General features: G+C 41.2%; 1 protein-coding gene across 2 annotated transcripts; it reads right to left on the reverse strand.

Annotated features, from left to right (window-relative positions):
* Positions 1-681: 681 nt before the first annotated feature.
* On the reverse strand, positions 682-15,689 carry Trim6 (tripartite motif containing 6). Of its 2 annotated transcripts, none has more exons than XM_046441776.2 (8): positions 15,491-15,689; positions 8,497-8,839; positions 7,760-7,855; positions 6,902-7,132; positions 4,577-4,599; positions 3,033-3,133; positions 2,724-2,750; positions 682-2,510 (listed from the first exon to the last, which is right to left on the reverse strand). In XM_046441776.2, the coding sequence occupies exons 2-8, from the start codon at positions 8,773-8,775 to the stop codon at positions 1,945-1,947; spliced, it is 1,323 nt and encodes a 440-aa protein (XP_046297732.1). In that variant the 5' UTR covers positions 8,776-8,839; positions 15,491-15,689; the 3' UTR covers positions 682-1,944. The 2 variants fall into 2 exon arrangements, with proteins under 2 accessions (XP_046297732.1, XP_046297731.1); XM_046441775.2 differs by having other exon boundaries at positions 8,353-8,839.
* Positions 15,690-17,978: the final 2,289 nt, after the last annotated feature.

The following is a 17,978-nucleotide window of genomic DNA, read 5'->3' on the forward strand; positions in this document are numbered from 1 at the left end:
CGGTCAATCCTTTTATCTTGGAGTTATTGCATGGGAAAATAAGTGGGAAGGCAACAATTACTGAGGGAGATTTCTCCCTAAACTTCCACCAGCCCCTTGGGCCCTGGTCTTCCCACTCTTATCTCCTTTCTATTTCTTCCAATTGACATGCAGATCAGGATGAGGAGTATCTATCTGGTCTCTGACCTTCCACAGATTTATCTCCCAAATGAAACTATACACTAGAACCAACTAGTACAAGCGGATTCTTCTTATCCCAGACATCAGAGTTGGTCCTGAGGGTGAATTAGTATTTTCTCAATCCATGAAGGAGCTCCAAGTGCCCAACAGACCTAAGGCTAAAGGCAGGGGCCAAATGCAGTAGTTACATATTCTCTTGCCTTACTATCATCTTTCAAAAGTTGACTTTGGGGATATATTGAGAATTTCTTTCCTCTACCACTACCCTTTATAAAAATTCCTTAGTGTGTGTGTGTGAGTGTGTGTTGGGGGGAGGGGTCGTTGTCAAAATGTGTCTCTTTAATGACCATTTATACCCTGGTCCATAGGCTGTTACACTAGGGCTCCCTTTGGGATAGAAATTTGATCACAGAGTCCTGTCCAGAGCTGTCCAGTAGGAATATGATGTGAGCCAAATATGTAATTTTACATTTTCTAGTTATCAACATTAAAAAAGGAAAATGAAACAGATGAATAATAAATTTTATTTAACATAATGTATCCAAAATATAATCAATGCAATATACAATATAAAGGTTTATAGTGAGATATTTTACATTATTTTTAGTCAAAAATCTAGTATGCATTTTACACTTACAGCATGTTTCAGTCCAGACTGGTCACATGCAAGGTGCTCAACTCCACTAGTGGCTCCTGGCTATGGTGACAGACAGCTTCCACCACTACATTAACCTCATAATGTTTATAGTTGACTCAGAAAACATATAGCACAAAAACAAAAAAGAAAGCACATGGCACCCCTCCACCAAAATCACAGTGGCTCATACCTGCTATTTGTGCTGGGCATAAATAAAAGGGGATATGGAGTAATGGGGAAAAAAAAAATCACCCTCTTCCTCAAAGTGTGTTAATTATATTTTTGCTTCCCATTTTTTCTCCCATTCCAAGAGAAGAGTCTTTATTAGGCTGATCATTTTCTTGTCATCCTCCCCTCAACTTTTTTTTAAATTTTAATTTGCTTGGGAGGCATATTTCTTTTTCATTTTTTGTTTGCTTATCCTTAAATTTTTAGGTCAAGTCTAAAGTTTATGGTAGAAGTTAGAGGGAAGGATGAATTTACAATTTCTTTCTTCATTTTGAACTTAAAGCCACTGAAATCACAACGGTTTGTATTTAGCACTGGATTCTACATTTAATTACACAGTAATTTCTTTGCTCATTATTGCATTTTTTAAAAGAAATCATAAGAATATAAAATTACAGGTCAATTTCTTTCATAACAGATAAAAATAAGACCTAAACAAAATGTTAGCAATAATGACACATGGTTTATTTGCCTCTAATGATTAATAATAATTTATTTCAGAAATTTATGGTAGATTTAACAACTGAAACAAACTGATGTACTTGTCCCTGATAGCAGAATAAAAATGACAATTATCTCAATAACTATAGGATATCTGTTGAATTCAATTTTTCATTTAGTACAAAAACTTGAAGCCAATTAATAGAAGAGAATTTCTTAAGTTGACCCCGTGTGTCAATAGAAATCTTTCCATCAAATACGATGTCTGCTTAATGATAAAATAGTGAAAGCTCCCCTGATCTTCTTTAACATTGGTCAAGGATGTTCAACATCACCACTGGGTGTATGTTCAACAGGAAGGGAGTGAGAACACAGAAAACTGATCAGAAAGGAGACTCATGCAGATGAGCTGCGGGGTGAAGGTTACTACTCAGCTGTGAGTGGGGGCAGCCGAATACTCAGGAGCTTGGGCGACGCAGGGTCATCGGGACTACACAGTCGCAAGGATTAAAATATGGACAAACGGCAGTAGGAAAGTAATATTTGGTGAAGGTGTAGATGGGCAAGCCATGGTTCGTGACATTATAAAAGGAGACAGTGCCAGCCTCATAGTCTAAGAAAACTCCAACGCGGCGAGGGGGCACTGTCATAGACAGGAGCAGGGAAGTGGAAGCATCCTCATAGGCTCTATATTCATGTTTATGCTGTAACCCAATCACCCAGTATCCAGTCTGTGGTTGGTATCTCGAATAGGCATTCTGCTTGTTAGCAAACTGGCTGCCAGAGAATGCAGGTCCCATGGAATTGCTACACACTCCCAGGATCCAGGCAGTCTTCCTGGTCACGTCTACTTCCCAGTAGTATTTTCCTGAGGAGAACTGCTGAGAGCCCAGGACACTAAAGTCATGATGTTCTTCCAGACAGGAAGTCTCAGACAGCTTAGTACCCACGAATCTCACCTGTCTCCGGTTTTTCGACAGGACAAGATTTAAATTAGCCGTGTGGGGATTCATAGTCACGTCCACTGTAGGAAAAGGTACAAATATCAGATGAGAATGGGCACAGGGGTCCTGTGACACAAAGAAGGGAAAGAAGAGATGGTTGGGAGGAATTGGAAGTAGGTGATAGGGGACAGGAATGTCTCAGACCTGAGAGAATGTGTGAATTTGTTTGGGGTGTGGAACATGTGAAAGGGCATCAGACAGGTCAACTCAAAGAGGCCATGGTTTCCACTCACCCCAGTAGCTCTGGACATCTGTCAGCTCTGTAAGATAAAGAGTAAAATATGTTGAATAGAAGCAAGGTTCTTGGGTCTGACATCTCTCCCCTTACCAGACTGAGCAGAATGCGAGGGACTGCTGTGAGCATATGAACTGGTCAATTCCTCTTCCCTTAAGCATGAATGACATCTTTAGTACAACCCGTCCCTCACTTTGTGTCATCCCTCCTCACCATTATTCCCAAGAGCAACTACACCCTCTATCCTCATTATTTCTTACCACTACAGTAATTCCACATCCAAACTCTTTCTTTACATTCTCCTCACCTCGAAACACTCGCAGCATCTTTTTCAGATCTGGGGCTCGGAACATACTTCTCAGCTTGGTAGGGAGAGCTGGGGGGTCCCTCAGGGTCCAGAATTCACTCCTAGGGAGGACAGACATTATGAGCTCCATAATGTGACCCTGGGTTCCTCCACAATTCTGTCTCCCTCACCTCTCAGGCCTATTGATGAATTTAAGATTTAACTTCTTAACGCCTCATGTTTCTTTGTTTTTCTGTTGTTATTTTTATAAAATGCAATGATTTTTCTTTTTCCTATTTCCTAAAAATAGTGGGGAATTGAGGAGAATATTGGCTAGGTAATCCTCTGCTACCTCTAAAAAAGGTACAAAATATTTAAAGTATCAGTACTGTATCAGAGGGTCCACCAGGAGGGCTGTGGATGTCAGAGCAGACAGGTAAAACCCAGGAATCTGCTCCTGGGGCTTTGGAAGTACCCAATGCAGAGCTTCCTTCAGTCTGTGGGCTTAGGCCCTACACTAGATGCCCAGCAGGAAGGCTTTTAAAACAGGATCTCAGGATTCATTGTCTTTAGGGATGTTACACCTGGAGAAACAAGATGTCCTCACCTTCAAACTGAGTGAAAATAGACTCTGTGCTTCATTGTCTATAAGGAGCCTGAAGGTGCTGGGTGTGCGGGCAAATTTAGCTGTCATCTTGTTGGATAAGATTCTATACTACGTGATGGAGAAGAAAACAGCTCTGGGACCAAAACTACTTTTTTCTTATGTCTCAGGTCTATATTTTTACTGAAACTGAGACAAATGGAAATCTGAGAACTAGGTGCTAAGGCCTGGACTATACCAAAGCCAGTGGAGAAAGGCAAATTTAAGGCGCATGCCCCAAGAGCAAATGCTCAAAACCATGCAAACAACACAGATGGAAATTTCCCTCAATAAAATGTGGAGGCAAAGAACATCCCTGTGCATGCTGAGGTAGCTTTAACCAGGGATGAAAGCAGAGACAGAGGTTTGTGGAAAAGGAGTCATGTGACACAGAGTATGCAGGGGTCACTGACACTATAACCCTTTGTCAGCAACAGTACTTCTCAATGGCAGACAACTTTATTTCCTCCCATCATTCAAATTCTCCTATCATGGAATCTGCTCCCTTTATTTTGTGATCCCCAAATTTTCATGTGACAAGTGATTCAAGACACCACAGTACTAAATCTTCCCTCTCTGAGACTTTTTCCCCCTCTTTCCCATTTACTACAATACAAATCTGAGTAGGATCTTTTGTTAATCAGGAGAATCAAAAGTTGGGCATGGCAATGCATGCCTGTAATCTCAAAAACTTGGGAGGCTGAAGCAGGAGGATTGTAAATTCAAGGCCAGCCTCAGCCACTTATCGAGACCCTCAGCAACTTAATGAGATCCTGTTTTAAAATTAAAAAGGTTGATTGTGTGGCTCAGTTGTAGAGTGTCCCTGGGTTCAATCCCTAGTATCACAGGAGGAGGAAAGAAAATAGGGAGGAGAAAGAAAATAAAAATCACAAGGGAAACAGCTCATGTTCTCTACACATACCTCTGCATGACATCACTCACATCCTAGAAAAGAAAAAGACAGTTTAAGCCAAGGCATAACAGGTCATGTCCTCAGCCCATTTCTACCACGTCATGATGCAAAAGGAGTATAGTCACAAACGAGACAAAAACTTAGGGCAGATTGACCCTTAGTACTCATGTGAAGACATCAGAGACAAATCATTATTCCTTTATTTTTACATTATGTGTGTGTGTGTATGTGTGTGTGATGTTATGTTTATACCACCTATTATTTGCCATGCACTGTGCCTTGGGAATAATGAAGTCATGATTCCTAACCTTGAGAGACATTCTACTCTGGCTACTGCAGATGCAAACTCAGAGTCTTTTAAAAGGTTATCTTGCAAACCTTATCTTCTCTGACCTTCTACCTGACCTTTGCTGACTTCAACCATTGCCTTGATTTTAACATACATGTATTGATGATTATCAAAATCTGTACTTCTGCTGAGGCCTCTATCATCATGCAGATTATATATATATATATATATATTTTTTTTTTCCCAGCAAATGAGCTACTAGTACTGCAATGACTATCTTGACTCCCAGCCTCCTGAATGATACTAGCAGCCACTTAGTCCCCAAACATAGACAAAATACTGTCATAAAAGGCACCATATATCGATCTGACATCTCCTCTTTGACCATGCCAGTTCATCTCACCTCCTTGCCTTCTTTTAGCCACCCGTCAGTCACCTTCATTATTGCCACTTCCTGGCTCATTTCAGCAGCATTGACCACTTACCTCCTATTTGACTTTCTAATTTCTGCTGTGTATACCTGAATGACCCCAAAGACAGGGTGGAATGATAAGAATGAGGAAAAGCTCCAATAAGGTGGAAAATTACTATTCCACGATTCCAATGCTAGCACCCAGGAATAAGTAAAGAAATAATTAGTTCACCAGTAAAGGCAGAGTGAAAGGAAAGCAAGAAGGTGAACAAAAAATAAGGGACAGCCTAAAGGTTCCAAGATAGGTCTACCTGGCCCCCACTCTTTAGTCTTACTCATCATTCCATGCAGTAACCAACCGTTTTAAGTTTCAACTCAGTTCAAGTTTCAGTCTCAGTTCAAATTCCTCCATCAAATCTTTCCAGACTGGATACCTTGTATTCTTCCAAACCACCCACACTTAGATCAGAGACCAGACCCAAAACCTGTTCAAATATCTGTTACTGCAACCTGCTCAATGATTCTTTCTTAGAGAAGAGAGTAAAAGCAAAGAAGGGCTGGTAATTATATATCCTCTAAGAACCTGAGCTTGGCATGCATCTTCCTGTGACTAAACTGAGCAAATTCCCAGTATAGCAACAGAGACAGGAGGTGCCTGAAAAACAGTGGTTTTCAAGTGGGGGCAGGGTTTGATATGTTCTCCCTGGCAACCTGGGGATTGAGAAAGAATTGAGTATCACTGGATATAGGAGGTCTTTCCACACAAAATCAAATAAACTTTTAGACTGCCCTTCATAAGTAATAAATAAAAATATAGCATTTGTACTCTAAATTACCTTACGCTTTCTATGGAGAATCCTTGGAAAACTGGGAATGGAACCACCTTTTGACCCAGCTATCCCACTCCTTGGTCTATACCCAAAGGACTTAAAAACAGCATACTACAGGGACACACCCACATCAGTGTTTATAGCAGAACAATTCACAATAGCTGAACTGTGGAACCAAACTAGATGCCCTTCAGTAGATGAATGAATAAAGTAAATTTGGTATATATACACAATGGAATATTACTCAGCATTGAAAGAGAATAAAATCATGGCATTTGAAGGTAAATGGATGGAGTTAGAGAAGATAATGCTAAGTGAAGTTACCCAATCCCCAAAACAAATGCCAAATGTTTTCTCTGATATAAGGAGGCTAATTTATAATGGGATTAAGGTGGGGGGGGATGGGAAGAATAGATGAACTTAGATAGAGCAGAGGGGTGGGAGAGAAAGGGAGGGGCATGGGGGTAGAAAAGACGGTGGAATGAAATGGACATCATTACCCTAAGTACATGTATGAACACACGAATGGTGTGACTCTACTTTGTGTATAACCAGAGATACGAAAAATTGTGCTCTCTATGTGTAATATGAATTATAATGCATTCTGCTGTCATATATAACAAATTAAAATTTAAAAAAAAATTACCTTATGCTTTGCCATTCAAAAGGGAAGAGGCATTATTGGGCCAAAGGATTTAGTTTTCCTCACCCCTACCAAGCTGTTGGTTCTGTTTCCCAGAAAAAAAGGAAAGTTGGTTTCTCTTTTTCTTGACTCTCACATTTGAGGCTCCATTAAGTCTTACCTGCAGCAGATCCATTACTGAGCCCTGGCATCGATGCTCCAGATTTGAGATAAGCTCTTCCAGTGACTGGCTCTGGTAGATCACCTCCTCCTCGGCTTTCTCTATAATGCTCAGCCCCTTCCTTTCTTCCTCCTCCAGCTTCTTCAGTTCCCGCTGTTCCTCTTTGTCCAGGATGCTTCGCAGCTGACTAAACTCTGTCTGGATCCTCTGTCTCTCGGGCTCCATCTGAGTCTTCAGTATCAAGGAAGAAAAAGGGGTTGCTGTTGGGTGAGCTGAGTGTCTCTTCCACAGGGGATGAGGGAGGCAGGTTCAGCACTGCTTTCCTGGGCCAGCCTCACTGAGACAGGAAATGCCTGCAGGTACAGATCTGTGGTAGCTATTTCTTTTTTTCCTCCATTCTTTTGTTTTCAGACCAATAGCCCCAGGATGCCTTATCTAAGCCTTTTAGATATAGACTAATTCCATAAAGGTTTAGATTTCAGGGCAGCCTCTCTAGCCTCTCCTGGTTCTGTACCAGCCTCTGCTTCCAGGGGTAATAAGGTCGTTAATTATTGGCCTATGACTAAATTGGCATTCCCAGGAACTCAAACTAAAATAAGAACCAGAATTATGAATTTGGGACAACTTCTAGCCCTGGTTCCTCTGCTAGGTGATTGCTTCAAAGACCTGGGTTCACTTTTGATACGTTATATAACTCCATCTGAGTCCCCCTGCACATGGGAAATGCTCTGGTCTGGAAGGGATGTGGCCAGGGATGAGGCGAAGGGAAACACTACTAGGCATAATTTCAGGAACAGACAAAACCAGGACTCCTTTGCCCTCTGCTCCTATAATACCCTTGGGAGGAATCTTTCTTGCCTTCCAGGATGCCCTCTTCTCTTTGATAAAAGCTCTTAGCTTCTCAGCTTCTTGCTGTTCTTTCCTCAACTTCTTCAGAGACTCCTGGAACATCTCCTGGAAGAAACACATCAGGGTAACAGGGTCAAACTCGAGATTGTTTCAGTACCTAGACGTGCAATAAACTAGGCAGAGATCATGCTGACCTTAGAAGGAGGCTGTCCTACCCTGGGATGAAAAATTGAGACAGCCCAGATCATCTTATATACACAGGGATGGAGATCAACAAGAATGGGCCAGTTATCTTTCTCCTGGGCAAAGAATCTGACCACAAAACAACTTCACTCCTTTACTTTCATTGCCAATGTACTTCCCACCTTCAATCCACTGGCTTCCTTTTTACCCCCAGCAGCTCATTCTAATCAATCTTGTGCAAGAAGGAAAAGACAAAGTCTACACTCCTGACCAGAAGGCATTTTCTAGGCTCATCCTTTGGGTAAACAGAGGGTGAGGGCATGGTGGACTACAAAGAAGTTAGATCAAAGCATCATGTCAAGTTAAAACTTGCCAAGGACCCTGCTCCTCCCTGTCCTCTTTCTATCCCGGGCTCCCACCTGGTACTCCTGGGCGACCTCCTCCATGAGAAATGTATGGTGGCCACGGTGTTCCTGAGAACGCTCGCAAAGCCAGCAAATTAGCTTCCCATCCTCTTTACAGAAGAGCTGGAGTTTTTCTCCATGGTGTGCACAAAGAATTACCTGCAGCTGCTTCCCTGGGCACAACACTACCTCTCTGAGCCGCTGCGCTATGTTGGCCAGGTGCCGATTAGGCCGGAGGTTCCTAGGCTGGTAGCTGGTCTGGCACACAGGACAATTGCGCTCCTTGTCCTGGCTCATCTCTGATTCCTCTCTATTCTCTGTGATGCAGGCCTGGCAGAAGCTGTGGCCACAGTCTGTGCTCACGGGTTCGGTCAGGAGCTCCAGGCAAAGGGGGCAGGTCACCTCATCGCGGATGTCCCCCAGAACTGTTGAAGTCATTGTAGCTACTTTGCTGTCTCCTGCCTGTCCAGCCCTGCTTCAAAGGTGGTCTTGCTATGGAATCCTAGGTAAAAGAACAAACAAACAAAAGAGGCTCAGGCTAAGAAAGGAGACGTTTATTATCCTGTGCTGGATACAGGTCCGACACTTGGGGCAAACTTCTCATTCTAATTTCCAACACTTTCTTTACCCCAACTCATATGAGACACCAGTTTCCACCTTATCAGAGTGATGATTATTATTTTTTCTTACTCCTATTGGATGGAAGGACAAAAGGAAACCCTGAAGAGAAGAGGCCTTGTGTGAGCCATCATCTGTCTGACCTTCCAAAACATCAAAATACATTCTCAAAGTGAAAAGCATGAAAACAGACTATGCCTATGGATTTTTTGCATTTGTTTTTCCCCCTGCAAGAGTGACCCTTCACCCTGGTATCTGTGTGACTCACTCACTTCTCGAATTTTCCTTATCTGAAGGGTCTGCTCTGTCTAGCCAATGTACATTGCAGCTACCATGGAATCACTCTCTGCATACTCACCAGCCTTTTCTTTTTCTCACCGCCTGATATGTATCTTCCTTGTCTGAATATTCCCACTGGAATGTTAAGCTCTCTAACATCAGACTTTTGTATTCACAGCTATAGCCTGGGAAGCTAGCACAATGTGCCTGACACACAGGTCCTCAACATTGGATGAATAAAAATCTAGAACCTCCTCCTCCCTCCATGTATCGATCACATCTTTCTCTCAAGCTTTTTGTTTTGATCTCTTTGCTTCACTGGCTGTGAAGACACTGCCACGTTCCACTCCATACAGAGCTCTTTCATCCTTCTGCTCACCTTCCCAGCCAAGCCCAAAGAAACAGGAATGACTACAATAAGGGGAAGAAATATTTTTATAACTAACACTTCTACCAGTTGTGATTTCTTGCTTTCTTTGTCCTTCATAGGACAACTCTGCATAAGTAAATAAATACAATCTTGGTCCTTCAAAAAGGAAATAGAGATGTTAAGTGACTTCAGAAAATCATGCATTTTCTAGGTTATAGAGTTGCCAGAAGCCTATTCTTTTCAGGGTCCTTGTTCAAAGCTGTGTCCTCAATCTCATACTTTTAACCAAAAATAGTTGGTGCTAAATGCAGTAAGAGTCAGGCATGGACCCAGTGCTTTTTGAGTGTGGAAATGGGAACGATCCTATTTGTTGAGGGGATTCCACGGAGGCCAGTCATAGCTGTTGACAGGATCTGCAGGGGCCTGTGTGTAAAGAAGGGGTCATTAGGGCAGGTGAGGCCTTATATCCTTCTTGAAAAACACCACCTTTACATTCAATTTATTTTTCTTGGAAGTTTTCAGTTGTTCAATTCAATTACCATCATTCGAAATCACACTGAGAATATTGTTTTGACTTTTAAAAAACTGTTTCCAGCACTGAATCATTTTCACTTGGATTTTCTTTTTTTCTTCCCCATTTGCTCTGCTTGCCTAACTGGTTTTGGGAACAAGCGGAATTCCATAATTTGTCTGTGGCTGGTCCTCAGCAAAAGTCATGTATACTGATGCAACATGATCAGTGTGGGCCCAAGACCACAAGGCCCTAAAAGTTGTACCAATTTCCTTCCATCTTGACAGTCAAACAGGTTAAAAAAAAAAGTATATATATATATATATATATAAGCTCTCTGAGATCAGACTTTTTTGTTCACAGCTATAGCCTGGGCAATTAGCACAATGTGCCTGAAACACAGGTCCTCAACTTGGATGAATAAAATAGTTTGGAAATAAGAACACTTCCATCAGAACAAAAGGCCTTAGAAAATGCCCCAGACTACGGGGGTGGGGTGGGGTGCGGGGGGATGCTATAGGACATAAGCATAGCTGAGGAAGGTGACTGTGAGGCACTGTGGCAGATCCAGTGAGTTGAAATGGGACTTCAGTACTGCCACCTAGTGGTCTGTGATGCTCTCACAGGTCCTGGACCTGGTCATCCCTCTACCCTGCTTAGTAAGAACAATGCTAATGTGAAATATTAACATTGACAGCCTATTAGGTACCACACACAAATGTAATTGTTCTGCATGTACTCAACACCACCATGAGTGTCCCTTAGGCCCCATTTCATAGTTGTATTAACTGAAGTTAAGAAGTCAGCTTAAGCGGTGGAAAAGGTATTTGAATACAGACATTCAGAGCTCTTACTACTCCTTTATAATCTTTCTCTCCATGAACATAATTGTTGACAAATTAATGAACCCTGAACACCTAATTAGTATTACTGATAAGTATTACTGTGATAGTATTTAACCACCACTAGAGACACTGTTTGACCAGAGTAATCACACCTGAGAGATCAAGTTGGATTTTCAATATCTCCTGTGACAGCCACACCATTTCACTTAGCACAAGCACTGTGAGGCTGTACTGTCTTTGTTAGATTAGCAGTGTGAAGGCAGAGGCGCAATCTCTCTTGACCATTCCATGTAACCCAGAACCTAGCACTGCACCTGGAATAAAAGAGTAATTAATATTATTTGAATTTCAAATTATATTTGGATTTGAGCTTATATTTGGAGTTGATGATGGCATTGGAATGTGGAAATAAATGTGCTAATGTATGTAATAGCTAATGTTAAAAAAAATTGTGATAGTATTATTCTTACTATTATTATTATTATTATATAGTATTATTCTTACTAAGGTCCACCCTATCTCCCCCAACACACACACACACACACACACACGCAAAATTATATCTCAGGCAAAACTGTACTTGGAATACGCAATCCTCTTGAAGAAGAGTTTCAACCTTATAAAGGCATAAAATGGAAAGTCTATGAGGCCTTTAACTGGTATATGGACAAATTGTTGCATATGCATACAATGGCATATTACTAATAAAAGAAAAATTACAATAAATTTAAATTTGCAAATTCTAATTGGTTTTATTTGCAATTCTCGAATCAGGCAGCAGTCTGGACCAAAAATGGTTTAGAATACTCTTTCCTACTAGGTAGGCCAGTTATATTTATAACCAGAGAAAAAGAAGTGCCATGAAGGTGCCTGGCGATGTGGTGCACACCTGTAATCCCAGTGGCTCTGGAGGCAGGAGGATTGCGAGTTCAAAGCCAGCCTCAGTAACTGTGAGGCCTCAGCAATTCAGTGAGACCCTGTCTATAAAATAGGGCTGGGGATGTAGCTTAGTGGTTGAGTGCCTCTAAGTCTAATCTCCAGCACCACCACCCCCTCAAAAAAAAAAAAAAAGTGCTAGGAAGAAAACTGAAGTGAGGTTTAGACAGTCTGATTGGTTCTGGCAACTGCCTGTCTTATTTGAACATGGTTTCGTCAGTTGGCTGCTTGTGATTAGCTGAGACTGCTATTTGGTGGAAGGATAGGTTGCAATCTGTTTACCCAAGAAGTTAGGTTACAGTTCACTATGAAAGATGAAATCTTTATGTAAAAATTCAAATGCAGGAAAGCCAGCTTAGGTCAAGTTTAACATTACCAGTTAAATGAAAGTACTGATCCATACAACAGGATAAATCTCAAAAAGCATTACATAAGGGCTGGGGTTGTGGCTCAGCAATAGAGTGCTTGCCTAGCATATGCAAGGCCCTGGGTTCGATCCTCAGCACCACATACAAATATATAAACAAAATAAAGGTATTGTGTATGACTAAAAATAAATATTTAAAAAAAAAAAAAGCATTACATAAATTCAAAGCTGCCTGACACTAAAGATAAGATACTGTATGATACCAATCATATAAAATCCTAGAAAAGGCAAAGTGATAGCATTTGAAAGAATATCAGCGGAAGCCAGGCTCAGAGGGGATGAATTGGAAAGGGACACAGGGAAACATGGAGGGTAAAGAAAAGGCCCTTCATATATCATGATTTTGGGGGTATTACACAACTCTCTACATATCTACATATCAAAACAGAACTGCATGCTTATAATTTGCAACTTATTAGATATAAATTACAACTCAATAGAACTGACAAAAACAAAATAATCAGGAAGAAATGCAATGAGAAAAGGTGAAGGCTTGACTTGCTATCTTCTAAGCGAGAAGTAGAACTCTGTTGTCAAATACGCTAGCCAAATGTAGCTATTGAATATTTGATGTATAGATAGTAAGACAAAAGTATTGAAGTGTAAAATACACATTGGATTTTGATGATTTAGTAAGAAAAAAATCTAAAGTACCTCGTTAATAATTTGACTGATTATATATCTTAATAGTTTCCATGTATTGGGCTCAATTAAAAAACATTAAAATTAATTTTACCTGTTCTTAACTTTTTAATGAGGCTACTAAAAATATTTAAATTACATACGTGGCTTCACTTTTATTTCATGAGACCCTCAACCCTCATCTAATGCACTACTTTAGATATTCAAGACAGATTCCTGAATAGAAAAGATGATATACAAGTTGATATGTTTTGTCAAAGGGAATAACACTGAAGCTAGGTAAAGAAAAGAAATTGTGAAGGGGAGGAGTCAGCACAGGTTTGAGTGACCATGCTTATGTACCAGCAAGTCCTGGCTCTTAAAGAGAAGACAAGAGAGGCCATGCCTCAGAAGCAGTGTGGACAGGTTGAGAGGGTGTAGTCTGACTACATGAAGTATGCAGACCAGGAGAGCCTGAGGTCCCACAGTCCTAGGGGCTGAATCAGCAGATGAAAAAGCCAAATTCAGAACAAGGGGAGACTAGTCAAATCAGAAACAAATGCTTGGAAAAGGAAGTCATGTGGTCCATAAACCAACAGCATTGGCATCCACTGGAGCTCTTCATGCAAAATCTGTCTCACCCAGATCACTCACAATCTGTACTTTAAAAAGATCTCCAAGATGATTGGTATGTATGTTAAAGGTTCAAAAGCTCTGCCTTAGTGAAAAGACCCTGTTTCCCAAGTAGATATATTTTAGGGTGCAAAACAGCTAGAAATGGGGAGGGAAGGCCAACGAATGGAGTGATATTAAGATCTAAAGCATCTATTACAGTGGAAGATGACATAATATCAGAAAGGATTTCAGAAAAAAAGTCAGTGACTGAGCAGGGGTTATGGTGCTGATTCAGGCTAGGGGCTCAGAAGAGAGAGAAATGAAAAGGGCAGGCTCCAGGGAGCTGAAGTGCCAGTGGGATAAAACAGTTGCAGTTACACTCAGAAGTGAGTTGGACTACTTGTGCTTTGAGAATCACATTTTTAATCTTTATGTAGGGCTATATATCACTTTATTATCTGGAATTGATCTAAGAGCATTTTATATGCATTTGAATTAGAACATAATCAATTTTAAATATTTTTAAGCTTATCTTCAAATAAATTACTCACCTATATTTCAAAAAGTTATAATAATTTAATATATTGTCCTGCACAGGTTTTCTTCTAACTTGAGTCAGTGTTAGATAATCCATTAACTTTTTTTTTTTAAGGCCAGAATATAAAATTCTTATATTTCTTTCTGCATTGTGATATCTCACTTGTAATTTTTTATTTAAAGAGAACTTATAAATTGTGGTATACATAATTGCTGCATTTTTTTTTTTAAGCTGGGTATGGCCGGGCATGGTGGCACAGCCTTGTAATCCCAGCAGCTGGGGAGGTTGAGACAGGAGGCTCTCAAGTTCAAAGCCAGCCTTAGCAACAGGCAAGGCGCTATGCAACTCGGTGAGAGCCTGTCCCTAGTAAAATACAAAATTGGGCTGAGGATGTGACTCAGTGGTTTAGTGCTCCTGAGTTTAATCTCTGGACTGTCGCCCCCCCCCAAAAAAAAAAAAAAAAAAAACAAAAAACTGGGTATGGAGTTGTCAATAATAACTTAATTTACCATGTCAGTCAGTCTCCTGTGTGGTTAAACCTCCCTCAGTTAATCCTTCTCCAAACTCTAGGATGCACACATTACTCTGTCCATGTTATAGTTAAAAGAAATTAAAACTCAGAGAGGTCAAGTAACATGCCCAGGGCACACAGCCAGTGTGCACCTATGCTCTTAACCACCCATTTCTGTCTCAACTAATTGATTCGTTGCTTAAATGAAATATCCCCCAACCTCAGTGAACTCATTCCCAATGAGGAAGATTAGAAATATAGTTTCCTTAATTATTAAGAACTTATTATTAATAATAACTATCTTTATTTCTATATTATCTATATTTCTGAAAGTGAAGGGATCTTATCTCTTTCACCTCTTCCAGAAGTCACAAGTGATTGTCACAGAGCAGTAGCCATCCTCAGAGAAGCTTCAGATGTGAGCAACATCAGACAAAGTTCTCAGAGCAAATCAGGCAGTCTTAAATTAATTCTGGGGAACAGAGGGTCTCTCACTGTTTTTTTATCCCAACTTAACCAGCTTGGCTCTGCTTCCTTCCGAAAGGCAGGACTCCCTCCTCAGCCAGCCTCAGCCAGCCTCAGGCCTTTGCAGACACGCAGAGAAGGCAGTGTGGCTCATCGGTCCCCTCCCTCTGGGAGAAGGAGGACCTCCCGCGGTGGAGGATGGACGGTGTCACTTCCTGGAGCAGCAAGGCTGGAGCTGGGGGAGGGGATGCTGACCTCTGAATCCATGCTCCTTTCCCAAACTTGAGCCAAAACTCAAAACTGCCGCGAACTCCTGCGCCTTTCCTCCGCCCGTGAACCCCAACCCCACCTGCAAGGTGCAACCAACTCGGTTCTAGAGGGGACAGCGCTCTCCTGAAAATGGATTTGCTCACTGACCTGGAATCTGTGGCCTAGATCAGAGCCCAGGATTCGCAGCCCTGCAGCCGCAGCCGCCTCCACCGAAGCCGAAAGACTCAGGGGGAAAGGGGCGGGGCCAGAGCGGAGGTGCCTCCAATGGAACCAGATCTGTCCAGCACCGCGTGAGACCCTGGGGACCCGACCGGTCTCGCAGGGTGTGGCCACCGCCGCCGGTCACGTGGCAAGCCACACCGAGATCGCTTTTGAAGGCCGGAATGGAAAACTGTTCGTTTTCCCTGATGAACACAATTCGTCAGGCGTTTGAGAACATCAGACTGCCACAGATGGCACTTGTAAATTAATGTCGGTTTACTTTAGTTTTCCAACATGATTTCACCGTTCAATAAAATTGGTAATAGGCCTGGACTCTCTATTAATATATAAAATGTCTAAATAAATTTAAAAAAAAATCTAGTTATATGAGTAAAAGACCACCACTTGGCACTCCAGCATGTTTTGCCAGGAGATCATTAAAATTTATCAATTTAAAATTACATATATGTATGCCGGGCATGGTCGCACAGACTCCCAGCAACTGGAGAGGCTGAGGCAGGAGGATTTGAGGTCAGCCTCAGCAACTTATCGAGGTCCTAACCAACTTAGTGAGACACTGTCTCAAAAAATAAAAAGGGCTGGGGATATAGATTAGTGGTAAAGTACCCCTGGGTTCAATCTCCAGTACCTCCATCCCCACCCCAAAATTAAAAAAAAGAAATAAATGACACATATGCATATATACCTTGTGTGTGCACCTGTAATTTTAACTTATATAACTGAGAGGCCATGACCATGAATCTTTAAGTCCTCATACCTATGGACATACAAAGCTTATAGAGCTTAGGAATTTTAATTGTAGGTTTTAATGGCTCAGAACTCTGACAAGAGAAAAAAAAAAAAAGAAAGCTAAACTTCCTGACCAATGAGACTAGCCAGATGAGTGTCACTGGCTGTAGAAATTGTTTGCTTGCCGGTGGGGTGGGCAGGAGGGAAGAGATGTGCAGATAAAAGTCCGGACAGAGGTCGGACAACATGGGGAGAACTTGATTAGGTATTAAAAGATTGTCTTGAACAGTCCTCTAGCAAATGGAAGACTCTTGGAAAATCAAATCTAGAAATATAGGCGTTTGTCTCTATTCTAATGAGTACCTCGGGTTCTCAGGAATAAGTTCACGAAATGTACTTCAAACCACCTCTCATCACAAGGGGTCTAGGTCTGACTGACTCCTCATTCCCTGCAGAGATGTGCAGGTTGAAGCCTGCTCAAGTCCTGAGATTCACCCGCATCTGCCCAAACTGCCTAGAGTGGATTTAAACCTGGTCATAGCAAGTAGGCTGAAGAGACCAGGCAGTAACAAAAATGCCTAAATCCAGGAAGAGGAAACATCTGAGTTTGGCTGTGATAGGGAGAGAGAGAGAGAGAGAGAGAGAGAGAGAGAGAGAGAGAGAGAGAGAGAGAGAGAAGAAACAGAAAACAAACAACAACAATAAAACATTAAAATGGGTGTTACAGAGAAAGAGAAAACATAGATTTGTGAAACAATTGTTTTCTTCTCCATACAATTTGATGCCAATGTGTAGATGGGAACTAGGAATAAGTAACCTTATTATTCAGGAAGTGAAATACATCAAGTATTCTCTTACATCTTTTTTTGGTGTGTGTGGCGCGCTGGGGATTGAACCCAGAGCCTTGTGCATAAGAGGTAAGCACTCTACTGACTGAGCTACACCCCACAGCCCTTCTCTTGCATCTTAATGACAGACATTAAGAAGAATAGGTAAGTGAATTGAGACTAACGGTGTCAAGTAAGAAACGTGCTGTGACATTTAGGGGAGCACACTGAAGGGACATATTTACAGGGACAGAGCAGAGGGCCAAAGAAAAGCTCAAAGGAGCACTGATGTTAAAGGCAGAGGTAGGGTCTGGAAGAAAGATGTGAAGGAAGGGTGATATCTAGCACAGAAATTGTCTCAAACTCTTACTGCTTCAAAACTCTTTTGGGGACTAGGGTTGTGGCTGAGTTGTAGAGCACTTGCCCAGCATGCATCAGACTAAAATTTTTTAAAAATCAAAAATAAAAAAAACAAGAGGGATGAATAAATCAAAAAGTTGGTAAATGATGCCAATGAATACAGCTTAAATTTTTATTTTAACTTATAATTCTTCTGAGACCAGTTACTTCAAAATTCAAGTTAAAGATCCCACCATACCTGCTGTTTTGAGCATCTTTTTTTTTTTTTAAGAAAGTTTGAGTTCTACTAACAAGTGTTCCTTGTTCTCTCTTATTCCCTTGACATCACCCCACAAGGTTGAAAAACCCCATCTTAAAAACAAAACAACCTAGCAGCCCTAACTTTTAAATATGCTTTAAAAAAATAATTTGTACTTAAAATGCAGCTTGTCACAGAGAAGATAAGGAAGGAAATTTGCTTTACAAAGAAACTCCCACAAGCTCAATTTGCAGTTGTT

The sequence above is a fragment of the Marmota monax genome, unplaced genomic scaffold (assembly GCF_021218885.2).
Source record: "Marmota monax isolate L192 unplaced genomic scaffold, Marmota_monax_Labrador192_F-V1.1 WCK01_AAM20220418_F8-fsc00068, whole genome shotgun sequence".
NCBI classification, from domain to species: domain Eukaryota; kingdom Metazoa; phylum Chordata; class Mammalia; order Rodentia; family Sciuridae; genus Marmota; species Marmota monax.